At 46.1% G+C, this 14,135-nt stretch overlaps 1 protein-coding gene across 1 annotated transcript; it reads left to right on the top strand.

The window, feature by feature from the left end:
* Nucleotides 1–493: 493 nt before the first annotated feature.
* On the top strand, nucleotides 494–13,750 carry LOC132590637 (H-2 class II histocompatibility antigen, E-S beta chain-like). Its single transcript, XM_060263605.1, has 5 exons — nucleotides 494–500; nucleotides 793–1,071; nucleotides 11,183–11,464; nucleotides 12,266–12,398; nucleotides 13,738–13,750. The coding sequence occupies exons 1-5, from the start codon at nucleotides 494–496 to the stop codon at nucleotides 13,748–13,750; spliced, it is 714 nt and encodes a 237-aa protein (XP_060119588.1).
* The last annotated feature ends 385 nt before the right edge of the window (nucleotides 13,751–14,135 follow it).

Here is a 14,135-nt window from a genome sequence, read left to right as displayed (position 1 = left end):
GACACAGAGTGTTGGACTGGATGGGCCACTGGCCTGATCCAACATGGCTTCTCTTATGTTCTTATGTGACACAGAGTGTTGGAGTGGAGGGGCCATTGGCCTGATCCAAATGGCTTCTCTTTGGTTCTTATGGAATGTAGTTCACTTTCTCGTGATGTGAGGGGTGTGTGGCAGATGCAAAGGAGTTGTGCAAATGAGTGGCGGTAATGAGCTTCAGCTCCTTTTTTTATACTGAATGACTCCTGCGTGGAAGGAACTAGAAAAAGCAGAGAGCTGGTTCTTTTGGGGGAGTGTCTTGGTACCAGGACTGCATTGGAGAACATTGTCTCGGAGTCTTTGGAGTGAGGCCTGGAAGCCTCCAGAAGGGACAGTAACCCCCTCCGCCCTGCTGTCCAGATCCACGGACTGCCCCCTTCTCCAAACCTCATGAGAATCTCTGTTCTGTGGCCCCCGGGTGGTGCAGTCTGCGGCCAGGGGTGTGCAGAGAGCCGCGATGGCGAGTAGGGGGGGCGGTGGGGGGGTGAGGGGGGTGCCTGGCTGTCCTTTGGGGGCAGGGGGGGGGGCGGGGGCAGCAGGAGGGAGCTGATGGGGAACTGCCCCGTTCCCTTGCAAAAGTCCCCCGTGCTGCGGGGATGGGGCTGCTTTTCTTTCCTTCCACTGGTGCCTCGCCTGCCCTGGGGGGTTGATGGAGAGACTTGGCGGGGGGAGGGGGTCTCCGGAGCAGCCGGCGGGGGGGGGAGGGGGGCAGCCGCTGCTCACCGGGCCCTGCTCCCCCCCCCCCTGTCTCCGCAGCCCCCCATTTCCTGTACCAGACGAAGTCCGAGTGCCGCTTCGCCAACGGGACCGGCGGGGAGGTGCGCTACCTGCAGAGGCACTTCTACGGGCGGCAGGAGTACGTGCGCTTCGACAGCCGCCGCGGCTGGTTGGAGGCCGTCACCGAGCTGGGCGAGCCCGACGCCCGAGACTGGAACAGCCAGAAGGACTTCATGGACTCTCTGCGGGCCCAGGTGGACGCCTTCTGCCGCTGCAACTACGAGGTCCTCCAGCGGTGGTTTTTCGCCGCCAGGACAGGTGAGGTGGGGGGAAGAGAAGGTAGGGGGCGGCCTCCGGAGGGAGGAAGGGGGAGGGGCGCCCTGCCCCCCTTCCTCTGCCCCCCTTGAGGGCTCCCGCCAGAGGGAGTCTGGGGAGCGGGGGTGGAGAAGAGAAGGCAGGCTCCCCCTGTGCCCCCCCCCCACTCCCCCAGCCCTCCAGCTTGCAGCCCCAGACCCCTCCAGACTGATTCTGGGCACCCCCCCCCATCTCGGCCATGTGGGTCTCAGGGGGGCAGGAGAGAGTCCCCCAGGCTGGGGGTCCCAAAGCCCCAGAGGACCAAGGGGTTGTCTCCCTCCCTGCGGGGCTCCTCCATCAGCATCTCTGTTGTTCTCCAGGGAGGGGGGGGGGGGTTGGAAATTAAGTTCTTTGAAATTGATCTCCTTTAAAAAATTTTTCTCTCTGGGAGCTTTTCAGGCTGAGCTTTAAATGGAATCCAGGTAGATCCAAGGGAGCAGAAGGGGGGGTGCCACAGGGCTCGGTACTGGGTCCCATGCTCTTTAACTTGTTCATAAATGATTTAGAGTTGGGAGTGAGCAGTGAAGTGGCCAAGTTTGCGGATGACACTAAATTGTTCAGGGTGGTGAGAACCAGAGAGGATTGTGAGGAACTCCAAAGGGATCTGTTGAGGCTGGGTGAGTGGGCGTCAACATGGCAGATGTGGTTCAATGTGGCCAAGTGCAAAGTAATGCACATTGGGGCCAAGAATCCCAGCTACAAATACAAGTTGATGGGGTGTGAACTGGCAGAGACTGACCAAGAGAGAGATCTTGGGGTCATGATAGATAACTCACTGAAAGTGTCAAGACAGTGTGCGTTTGCAATAAAAAAGGCCAACGCCATGCTGGGAATTATTAGAAAGGGAATTGAAAACAAATCAGCCAGTATCATAATGCCCCTGTATAAATGGATGGTGCGGTCTCATTTGGAGTACTGTGTGCAGTTCTGGTCGCCGCACCTCAAAAAGGATATTATAGCATTAGAGAAGGTGCAGAGAAGGGCAACTAGAATGATTAAAGGGCTGGAGCACTTTCCCTATGAAGAAAGGTTGAAACGCTTGGGACTCTTTAGCTTGGAGAAACGTCGACTGCGGGGTGACATGATAGAGGTTTACAAGACAATGCATGGAATGGAGAAAGTAGAGAAAGAAGTACTTTTCTCCCTTTCTCACAAGACAAGAACTCGTGGGCATTCGATGAAATTGCTGAGCAGACAGGTTAAAACGGATAAAAGGAAGTACTTCTTCACCCAAAGGGTGATTAACCTGTGGAATTCACTGCCACAGGAGGTGGTGGCGGCCACAAGTATAGCCACCTTCAAGAGGGGTTTAGACAAAAATATGGAGCACAGGTCCATCAGTGGCTATTAGCCACAGTGTATGTGTGTATGTGTTGGACTTGATGGGCCGTTGGCCTGATCCAGCATGGCTTCTCTTATGTTCTTATGTTCTTATGGGGCGGAGATGGAGGCCTCCTTGAGAGCTCTGCTTCCTCCACCCCCTTCAGCCAAAGGAAGAAGCAGCCTGAGCTTCTCAATACCTGTCTCTGGCAGGGGAAGGCAGGAGGCGAGCAAGGCAGGCCCACCTTGGAAGGCCTCTGAATACATTCCGGGTCTTTCTACTGGAGCTCCTGAGGGTCTTGCGGGGAGGAGAGAGCAGAAGGAAGCAGCAACATGGCGACAGAACAAGCCCCCCAATCGCAGGAGGAGATTTTTACCTCCCTGCTTAATCAAATGGAGCAGAAGCTGATGGGCAACATGTCAGCTCTTATTTGCCACTTTCAGAGCAGCTGACTGGATAGAAAACATCCATACAAACCGTTACACAAAGAGCAGACTCAGCATGTGAAATAAGCACTGATTTACAAAATGGCTACCAGGCTCTTAAGTCAGAAAATAAACACTTACAGTCCAGAGCCTTAGCCTTGGAAGCCTCTTCACAAAAAACTCACCTTAAATTCCGATGACTCTTTCGCCCCAATCTCAGAACTCTCTACATTTCTGTGTTTAAAACAATTTATTATAATGTAAAATATTGTAATATCACATTATCATTTGCTATTAGAAATTAATACACATACATTACATTTTCTCCACCCCTCCCCCCTTTTGTGACTCCCCTTATGCCAACCCCCTTTACAAACCACTCCCTATTACTATTTTATTTAACTTGTTAAAAGGTAATAAACTCTGTCTATTAAAGAATCTTTCTTCATGAAGAATAAACATTAAAAAGAAAAAAAACATATTTGTAATCCAGCTTCATAGTAGTCCTTTTTAGTCATTCACAAAGAAACGAAAAAGATATAATCCAATAATCTCATTTTTTTACTATAATCCCTATAAAGTTTCTTTAGAGATAAACCATAGTCAAAGATCGCCAAATGTCCTTTAATGTTCCATTGTTTTTCAATATACTTTTGAAACTTTCCCCACTCGCTTTTAAACTTCTCGAAATTTTGTTCTTTAAAGATTCTTGTAAATTTGTCCATTTCACTCCTATGCATAACTTTCATAGTTCATTCCCACATTTCTGGTAATTTGTCTTCTTTTCACCCTTGCGCATATAATGTCCATGCGGCTGAAAGCATATACCAAATTATCGTTCTATCTTGTTTTTGAAATGTCTCCATTTGTAATCCCAACAAAAAAATGTCTGGCGCCTTCTTAATATTATACCCCAAAACTTTTGAAATCTCTTCCTGAATCATTTGCCAAAATTGTTTCACCTTTTTACAACTCCACCACATATGGTAGAAAGATCCTTCTTGTTTTTTACCTTTCCAGCATCTATCCGACACCTGATTGTTCATTTTTGCCAATTTCTTAGGTGTCATGTACCACCTATATAACATTTTACAGCAATTTTCTTTAATGTTATAACATGTAGATATTTTCATAGAGTTCTTCCATAAGTGTTCCCAGGACTCCATCTGTACTTCTTTATTTATATTTATCGCCCATTTTATCATTTGTGATTTAACTACTTCATCTTCCGTAGACCATTTCAATAATAGTTTATATGTCTTTGAAATCAACTTTTCATTTTCCCCAAACAGCACTCTCTCCAGTTCTGTTTGTTCTTGTCTTATTCCATAGTTCTTAATGTCCTGTTCAAGCAAACTCTTTATTGGTTGCAATTGAAACCCATACTATTTATATTGTATTTCTTCTGCCTATTTTAATTCTACCTTTCCTCCTTGAATTTTTAAAAGTTGTTTATATGATAGCCACTTCTCTTCTTTGATATCTGAATACAGTTTTATTACTTCTGTTGTCACAATCCAAAGCGGTTTCCTCTCGTCCCCATATCTTTTATATTTCAACCAAGAAGAATCGCACTGCTACAGGACCAACCCTAAATCAGACTTTTCCCTGCAGCTGCTGTGGCCGGACCTGCCTGTCCCACATTGGTCTTGTCAGCCACCAGCGAGCCTGCAGCAAACGTGGACTATTGCACCCTTCTTAAATCTTCGTTCGCGAAGCCAAGCCGAGAGAGAGAGAGACTTCTGATCTAGTGATGTGAGAAGAAGCCATCCATCTTATTTTTCCCATAGTACATGTAAGCATGCCATCCAAAAACATTTCCATGACCTTCTAATGGTAGTCACTTTCTGTTTAATAATGTCATCCATTCCTTAATCCACACCAGGCATACTGCATCATGATACAGTTTTAAATTAGGCAGTTGAAATCCGCCCCTTTCTTTCGCATCTGTCAGAATTTTCATTTCAATTCTTGGTTTTTTCCCGGCCCATAGAAATTCTGAAAGTTTCCTTTGCCATTTATTAAATTGTTTATCGTCTTTCACTATTGGAATTGTTTGAAACAGGAACATAATTCTCGGTAAGACATTCATCTTAATTGCAGAAATTCTTCCCAACATAGACAGATTCAGTTCGTTCCATTTTATCATATCTCCATCGATCTTACGCCACAGTTTCTCATAATTATTTTTATATACATCAATATTTTTAATTGTTATTTCCACCCCTAAGTATTTTACTTTGGAGGTAACTTCACACTCTGTTAACCTCTGTAGATCTTCCTGTTTACCCTTTGACATATTTTTCCACATAAATTTCAATTTTTCTTTGTTTATATAATTTCTTTGTTTATATATGCCAATTCTCCATATATTTGTATTTACGAAGCAACGATGGTGTTACAGGAGTGGGATTTTCATTTATAAACATCACATCATCTGCAAATGCTCTGTACTTATAAGAAAAACCTTTCACTTTCAGTCCCTCTATCTCTTTGTCTTCTTGGAGTTGCATTAAGAAAACAGAACTCTCTACATTTCTGACATGGTGGCTCACTCAGGAGTTGGAGAAATCTTGGAGAAAAGTCGACTGCGGGGTGACATGATAGAGGTTTACAAGATTATGCATGGGATGGAGAAAGTAGAGAAAGAAGCACTTTTCTCCCTTTCTCATAATACAAGAACTCGTGGGCATTCAATGAAATTGCTGAGCAGTCAGGTTAAAATGGATAAAAGGAAGTACTTCTTCACCCAAAAGGTGATTAACATGTTAAATTCACTGCCAGAGGAGGTGGTGGCGGCTACAAGCATAGCCAGCTTTAAGAGGGGATTGGGTAAAAATATGGAGCAGAGGTCCATCAGTGGCTAATATACACAATGTGTGTATGTATATATATGTGTGTGTGTATACACACACACACACATATTGGCCACTGTGTGACACAGAGTGTTGGACTGGATGGGCCATTGGCCTGATCCAACATGGCTTCTCTTATGTTAAAATTGGAGGTGGGAGTGGCTCCTTTAATCACAGCTGCCTACAGACTGGGCTCTGGAGAAGCCAATCTGTTCAGGACCTATGATGTTGCCTAGGCGCATCCAGTCAGTTAATCGGAGTTCTAAATGTTTTGCATACAGTTTGCCCACTATAGATAATAAACTAATGGGTCAGAAATTTTCTGGTAACTCCAACCCCCCCTTTTTGTATATTGGGATAATTATAGAGTCAAGCCAAGAGTCAGGGATGGAGCCATGCAGATCGATAAAAGAGAACAATTTTGCAAGGGGCAAGAGCCACCAATCGGCAAACTTTGTGAATACCTCAGCGGGAAGGCCATCAGGGCCAGGTGCTTTACCCGCTTTTAAATCCTTCAATAGCTCACTGATTTCCTCTAGAGTTACTGGAGGCCAGACTGGCATATCAGTAACTGAGGGGTTTGCTAAGATAGGAGGGGATACACATGGGGCAGCAAAAATGTTAGAGAAGTAATCAACCCATGTTTGCTCAGAGATATTTGGGTCAGTAACAGAATTGTTTTTTAGATTACCTGAAATGATTCTCCAGAAAGAGTTATTATCGTTAGATTTTATCGAGAGGTAAAGTTGGTCCCATTTATTCTGAAAGAAAACTTTCTTTTTGGATGTAGTTAGCTCCAGGTAGGCTGTCTTGTAAGCAATGTAGGCCTTAATTTTTGATTGGTCTTTGGAGTGACAAGCCTCTTTAAAATGAGCTCTCAGTTCTTGTTTCCAAGCTAAACAATCTGTATCGAACCAGCTAGAGAAACTAGACCTAGACAAGATCACAGGTTTAGCTTTAGCACTACAATAACCAATTAATAATGAGAATCCTGGAAGGATTGAATCGTCTGAATTGGAATTTATGATTGAATCCCTTAATCTGCGTAGCGCTTCAGAGCCAAAGAGGGAAGAAAACTCCCTTTCTAGGGCCGGGGACCACTTGATTTTTTTTAGAACATTCTCAGGGGCCTTCACGGATTGGGAAGGTGATACCATATTAACCTCCAGATCCAATCTTAGGGATAGAGTTAGGGGCAGGTGGTCACTTTCTGTGCGCGGATCGATGTAAAAGTTATCGATAGATGACAGAAGGTTGGGTGAACCCACACAAAAATCTATCACACTGCAACCCCTTGTGGAAAAAAAAGTAAAGTCAGTTGCAGCCAGAAATTTGGAGAGACCATTAAATATTATAACATTGTGTGCTATGCAGAATTCAATTAATCTAAGACCCGCCTTGTTGGTTAAAGTATCTTTAGAACAACGGGGTATACATAATTGTAGTGGAAGGGATTCAACCGCTTCAAAGCCAAAATGAGAGATCGATTTCTGATTGTTACTGCCTATCCGAGCATTAAAATCACCAAAAATCATGAGCTGAGCAGTATGGAATTTCCTAGACAAAGACGTCACATAGTCAGAAAATTTCTCCCAGACAGCATCAAACTCCAGCTCACCATTAGAAGGGGCTAAATAAACATTAATCATGATTAGGGTCAGTGCTGGGGAGAACAGCAATAAAGCCTGGGCAATTGGCGGGCAAGGATCCAAGAGGATCACCTTAAATGGTAAGCTGGATTTCACCAAAGCAGCCAGGCCTGCTTTACTGCGACCTTTAGAGTGAGATCTATAAGCGGGGAGATTAAAAACTTTAAAATCCGTCAGTCTAAAACTGTCTTCTGCCCATGTTTCCTGAAGGAAGACACAATCAAAGGATTTCAAAAAGTCCAAAAAATCTGAGTCATGCACTTTACTCTTCCACCCAGCAATGTTCCAGGAGATGATGTGGATCTTCCTTGTGGCTTCCCTAGCTGGTAGTCAATCAATAATGGATATCCTTTCTAGCACCCTGGAGTCATCAGTGAAAATACAGCCATTATGTTGGGGTGCCCTTGAGCCAGTTAGAGAGAGTTCCATAGACAGATCAATTAAGTCAGCTGATGGAGGAGAAGGGGACAGGGGGTTGCCTGCAGGATCCAGGTTGATTGGAGGAACTGATTTCCCCAGCTCTAAAGACCTTTGCAGCTGCAGCTAAGTACCTTCAAGTCTTACGAGTATCGCCTGTTGATCTTTTGCTGAAAGACTCCCAAATGACTGCAAAAGGTCATCTTCTAATGAAACATTAAGGCGACTATGCGTCACATCCATAGAGGGCTGCACTGATGACTCATTATGCAACTCGGGGTTTGCTTGGGACTGACCAGATCTGGATACCTTAAGACACATCGCAGCCTTACATTTTGCTGCTGAAGATGATGCGTTCTTCAAGAGATGGGGATTACTTCGCGTACTGACCCCTGCGGACAGGTTAGGCAGCAGAGCATTAGTTTGAGAGTTAATAAAAGATCGTACAGGGAAAACCCCCTTTGACCATAAGTAATTCTTTCGCCTCAGAATTAGTGAGGGAATGTTGGGGGATTGAAAGGTAAGCAGAATTCTCTGCATTTGAGACTGATCATTAAGAGATTCAATGGTAATCAAGTCAATTTTGTGATAGTTCAGATGAAGAAGTTCACAGAGATGGGATTTAGCTAAAAGTTTACTTCTCCAGCATGGGGTCTTCCTGCCATAAGGACAAACAGTGATGCATACCTTATTGGGCTGTAGAACCAATTGTTGCACATTCCTTTTAAGGCCCATGCTGACCTTAGACTCCGTAAAGGAGCTCCAGGGATCAACCTCCTGAGTTGCAGACGGACGTCGCTTTAAAGGGGCTAGAGCTCCAATAGAGGTATCATCCAGCTGGGCTAAGTAGACTTTATCCATGGACACTGATAGTCTCTTTAGTTCCAAAGAAAGGTCAAGAATTTGGTCTTCTAAACCCTTTAACTTTTTAAAGATACAATCCACTGTGCTTGCAGTCAGGGTAATTGGGGCAAGCTCGTCAGAAGACATGGATCTTTCTTCATTATCATGCTGTCTCTGCTGCACCTTTAAAGCCCCCACCCCAGACTGGAGTTGAGAGTCTACAACATCTTCGTGGTCAGACTTATTAGTCAATTCATTAGTCGGTTCCTCCTTTTCAGCAGGCTCTACCTTGTTTTCTAGAGGGGAGAAGCGATTCGATGTTTCAATAGCAAATGACGGCAGAGCAGATTTGGACTTTAAGGTAAAAAAGTCCTCTATCCTGAACTGTTTGCAAAGTGGCAAAGAAGCAGATTCCTCCTCCACTTCTCTTGGCCGCTTGCCCGATGCCATTAAAAGGGTTCTGATGGGTGGCAATTAGCCCTGTCCTGATAAAAATGAATGAATAAATAAATAAATAAAACAAATACCAAACAACTAATGTCTTAAAACTTACAGATAAAAGCCGCAACATCTGCTAAGAATATCATAAAATATCTTTAAAAGCCAAATTTGTCAGAGCCAACTCTGTAGCCGACTGCACTCTGCCTTGTTGCTTTGCAGGAGTTGACTTAATTTCAACCTTCAGTTCAGTTTAAAAGATTCTAAAAAAACAAAACCCTGTCTTTGAGAGACAGGCTAAGACTATGTAAAACTTTATAAAACTTCAGCTGTAGGTCGTTAGCTGCAGCAGCTTCTGATTCAGAAAATGAAAGCAGAGGCTTATTGACTAATTAAACAGCCAGAGCTTGGGAAAGACAAAACAGAGGCACCAAATATTAAAAGTGAGGTGATAGGATAAGATTATTTAAAAACAATTCCTTCTATAAGGGCAAGATAAAAGTTAAAAGATTAAAACAACTTAGCGTTAGTCGGAGCGAAGAGACAAGCGGCTGCCTTCCTCCGAGTCTGCGGCCAACTGACCCTTATATTTGCTCTCCAGCTTCCTTAGGTCTTTATGCTTTTTGTGGCAAAATGCCCAATTATCTATCAGACCTAACCACTCCAAGTCATCGCAGGGCATTTATGTTGGCTAGACTAAACGCGTTTCCCTCCAAAGTTTTACAAGGGAGATATCAGCGAGTCCCTTTAGCCGACAGACTTTGCTCCTGTGGAGCAAATACCCCTGACTCAATCCAGCATATATTGCTTGATTGTTCTTTATACCATAACCTCCGTAAAGATTTATTTGACAAGCTTTCTTTTCCCCCAGATTTGTCTATTCTGCCACCCTGTTGTTATTTATTGAGTGATACTGAGGGGGTGGTTAGTGAGGCTGTGGCAAAATTTCTGGCTGACATCCTTAAATTTAATTCTGACCATGTTTGAATGCATCTGTAAGCTCGGTTTTATTTTGATTTTATCTCCAATGTTTAAATTTTTATATTCTGTGTATTTTTATCTGAATCTATTATGCCATTAAAGGTTTGGTATGGTATGGACTGGGCTCTGCCCACAATAATAAAACAGATGGTCCAAGGGACATTCTGGCTGTTGTAGCAGGAAAAGCCCTGTGTTGTCCAATTAAATTAAATCATACTCACAAACGAGGTCTGAGGCGGGGTCAGGAAAACAGCTTTCTTTATTTAACGTGCACACGGCCGCTTGTACACGGGCTTCAGAGAAAGTCTGAGCGGCTAATCACAGTTGCCTGCTGTCCTTTATAGGGTGTCTCAACCCCAACCATGTACCTTAACACATCTCATTTCCCAGGGGACTATTTTCTAATAGCACTGTTTTTTTACTCCTAGCATTGCTAAGCCATGTATATTGATTAGGTATTGGTTATAGATTTGTATTTATTTGGCCTGATGCCACATTGTGATACCCGACTCTCCCATGAGAAAACCAATCCGTGGAGCTACAAGATCCCGGGGTTTTGTCATTTAAAGGCTCTGCTATAGCTGTCTATTGATTTTTGATTTTTCCTCTAATTGATTGGTGGGGAGAATAATAAAGAAGAAGACCTCCTTCTTGGGAGCTTCCCAGAGGCCAGAGACAACCTTCCAGCAGAAGCCAAAGGAGGATTTAGGGATCCCCTTGAGAGTTTCCCAAGGTATTTCCAGAGATCTCTTCAGCAGGAGCAGCAAGTCCAAGGTCTCCCCTGTCGAAAAGCATTTCCGGAGAGTTCGGACTGACCCAGCAGGTGCTTCTGTGGGAGTCTTCAGGTGGATTCTGATCCCAGGCTGGGTGGGGGTCTGATCCTGCAAACCAAATCCGAGTGTTTTGGGAAGCAAGAAGGAACTGTAGGAATCGGAGAGAGGTGCATTTGTGTGTCTCTTTGTGCAGGGAAAAGAATATGAGTTAGTGGATCCTTGACTACTGTGGTGGTGGGAGAGGTCAAGAGATTGTGTCTTTAGAAATCCGTCAGCTGCAGACGTGAGAAAGTCCTCCTCTTCTCCATCTGTTGGTGTTCTTCTGGTTCTCCTCCATCTCTGCAATTGTCCCCTCTTTCCCCCTCACTTCCAGCTGAGCCCCTGGTGAAGATCTCCCCCACCAAGGGAGACCCCCTGGCCCACCACACCCTCCTGATCTGCACCGCGGCAGGATATTATCCCCCCGGGATTGACATCAAGTGGCTGAAGAACGGGCAGGAGCAGACACAGGGGGTGGGATACGATGATGAGATCCAGAACGCAGACTGGACCTACCAGTACCAGGCGATGCTGGAGACGGTGCCTCAGCGGGGAGACGTCTACGCCTGCCAGGTGGAGCACAAAAGTGTGAAGGAACCCATCTCCGTGCAGTGGGGTAAGAGAATCAAGGGCTCCCCTCTTCTCCCCTCTCCTTGAAGGGAGTTCCAAGGACTTGTGTCAAGCGACTCCCCCACTTCTCAAGGACTCCCCTCTTCCATGAGGGAGCCAGAGCACCTCAAAAGAATATAGCATTGGGAAAAGTGCAGAATAGGGCAAGCAAAATGAGTAAGGGGATGAAACATCTTCCCCATGAGGAAAGGTTAAAGAGGTCAGGGCTCTTTAGCTTGCAGAAACATGGACTGAGGAGTGACATGATAAAGGTTGAGAATATTATTAAGGAGACAGAGAAGGTAGAGAAAGGTCCTTCCCCCCTTTCTCACAGTACAAGAACTAGTGGGGTCCCAATGAAATTAATGAGATTTGGAACAGATCAAAGGAAGTACTTCTTCAACCAAAGAGTCATTAACCCACGGAATTCAGTGCTGCAGGAAGTGGTGGTGGCTACAAGCACAGAGAGCTTCAAGGGGGGATTGGATAAACATATGGAGCAGAGGTCCACCAGTGGCTATTAGGGGGAAGCGCAGGGACCCCATTGCGGTGTCAGGGTGCCCACCAATAACCCTCCTATTGGCTACCGAATGTTTTCAGAAAGTGGGGTGGGGTTGAAACTTTAAGGGAATGTTGTTTCCGTGGCAGCTCCCCCCCTCCCAGGCTGGGTTGGATTCCTTCTCACTCTTTCCCCCTGTGTGTGTTTTTAAAAAGGGGCCTGATTCTCCCTGTGAAATCTGAGGGCTGAAAGGCTGAATCTGGCCCTGATCCGCCTTCTCACAGGGGGTCCCTCCTTCTCTTCCCACAGAGCCACAGACGTCGGACTCTGCCAAGAGCAAGGTGTGGACGGGGGCCGTGGGGGCCGTCCTGGGGCTGGTCTTTGTGGCCGTGGGGCTTTATCTGTACCTGAAGAGCAGGAAAGGTGAGGGGCTGGAGGGAGGGTGGGGGGTGGGCGGGCCTCTATCTTCCCCTTCTGCTCTGGGATCTGCCCATCATTGGCCTGACTTGAGAGGGAGAAATGAGGGGACCCAAAGGAAAAGCTTTAGCAAATGAGGAGTTAAACTGTGGAATTCTCTGCCACTGGACATAGCGATGTCTTGTGAGCACAGATGGCTTTTGAACAGAGGGTGAGACCACCAGCCACAGTGGCTCAAAAGAACCTCCATCTCCAGAGGCAGCAGACTTCTGATGTCCAATGCTGTCAGTCAGGGTCTCTCTCCCCTGTCTGGTGGTCCTCTGAAGCTCCTGGTTGGCCCCTGTGTGAGGCAGGAGGCTGGACTAGACGGACCCTCCCTGGTCTGATCCAGCAGGGCTCTCCTGATGTTCATAGGAAGGCCTCGGCCTCTCTGCCCTGTTCTTTCTTTCTTTCTTTCTTTCTTTCTTTCTTTCTTTCTTTCTTTCTTTCTTTCTTTCTTTCTTTCTTTCTTTCTTTCTTTCTTTCTTTCTTTCTTTCTTTCTTTCTTTCTTTCTTTCTTTCTTCCCTCTCTGCAAGTGGACTCAGGGCGGCTAACAATCAGTTCAAACATCTACAATTACAATTTTAAAATGATAAAATACAATTTCAAAAACATTTTACGGTGCTGTTCGCCCTCCAGAGCAATTGGTTGGCCACTGTGTGAGACTGGAGGATGCTGGATGATGGACCCTCAGTGGTCTGATCCAGCAGGGCTCTTCTGATATACTCAGGGAAAGGCCTCGGCCTCTCTGCCCTGTTGTTGGCCCTCCAGAGAAACTGGTTGGCCACTGTGTGAGACAAAAGGCTGGACTAGATGGACCCTTAGTGGCCTGACCCTGCAGGGCCTTCTCCCTGCTGGCTCCCACCCTGTGGAGTGGGCTCCCTGGCTGGAGATTTGTAGAAGGCAAAGCCTTCTTTGCCAGCTCAGGAGGGGAGGTAAACAGCTGGCATCTGGAGAGCAGCATATTTGAGTGACGTGATCTGGATCTTGAACGCATCATGTTTTAATTCTTGCTGTGAGCCATTTTGGCCCCAGAGGGAAGGTGGGGTATAAATTTGACAAATAAATAAAGCAGATCTTTCTCTTGCAGCAACTCCCCTGCCGCCCCCCACAGGTAAGAGTCTCTCTGCTCCTTTTCCGCCCCCCTTTACCCCCCTCGGAGACTGTGGGCAGAGGACAAAAGCCAGAAACGCCCCCTGCAGTAGGAAGAGTAGCAGACCAAACCCAGATTACAGAAAGCAGCAAGACACACAAACACTCCGCCCCCCCCCCCCCTGCTGCTGGTTTTTGTGCCTGTGGATTTCTTCTGCCTTCCCCTGAACAGCTGTCCAAAGTAGCCCAGTAAAGATGGAAAGAGCCGGACTATGTCAGTGGCCATGACAGGGGTGGAGAGTCCAGAACCCCTTCCTCCAAGTGGAATCTGCTCCGTGTCCGTGATTTGTGGAGACCCGGAAAGGGGGGGGGTGCTGTAATCCGGGGGGGGGGGCCAAACTGGGGCTCTTTCACAAATATTGTGCGGCTCCCAAAGCCCCCACCCCGCTCCTGGCCAGTGTGCAGAAGAAATGTTTCTCTTTCAATCACTTTCCCAAGCCAAGCCAGCCAGTGCCTTTGAGAATGCATTTGAAGTTAAAGTTGCTTTCTTTGCACCTCAACCTCTGCTGTGTCTTCTATGTGGCTCTTATGTTAAGCAGATTTGACCAGCTCTGCTGTGGTGTCTGTGTT

This window comes from Heteronotia binoei, unplaced genomic scaffold, assembly GCF_032191835.1.
Source record: "Heteronotia binoei isolate CCM8104 ecotype False Entrance Well unplaced genomic scaffold, APGP_CSIRO_Hbin_v1 ptg000447l, whole genome shotgun sequence".
NCBI lineage: Eukaryota > Metazoa > Chordata > Lepidosauria > Squamata > Gekkonidae > Heteronotia > Heteronotia binoei.
This window is presented reverse-complemented; position numbering and strand designations above follow the sequence as displayed.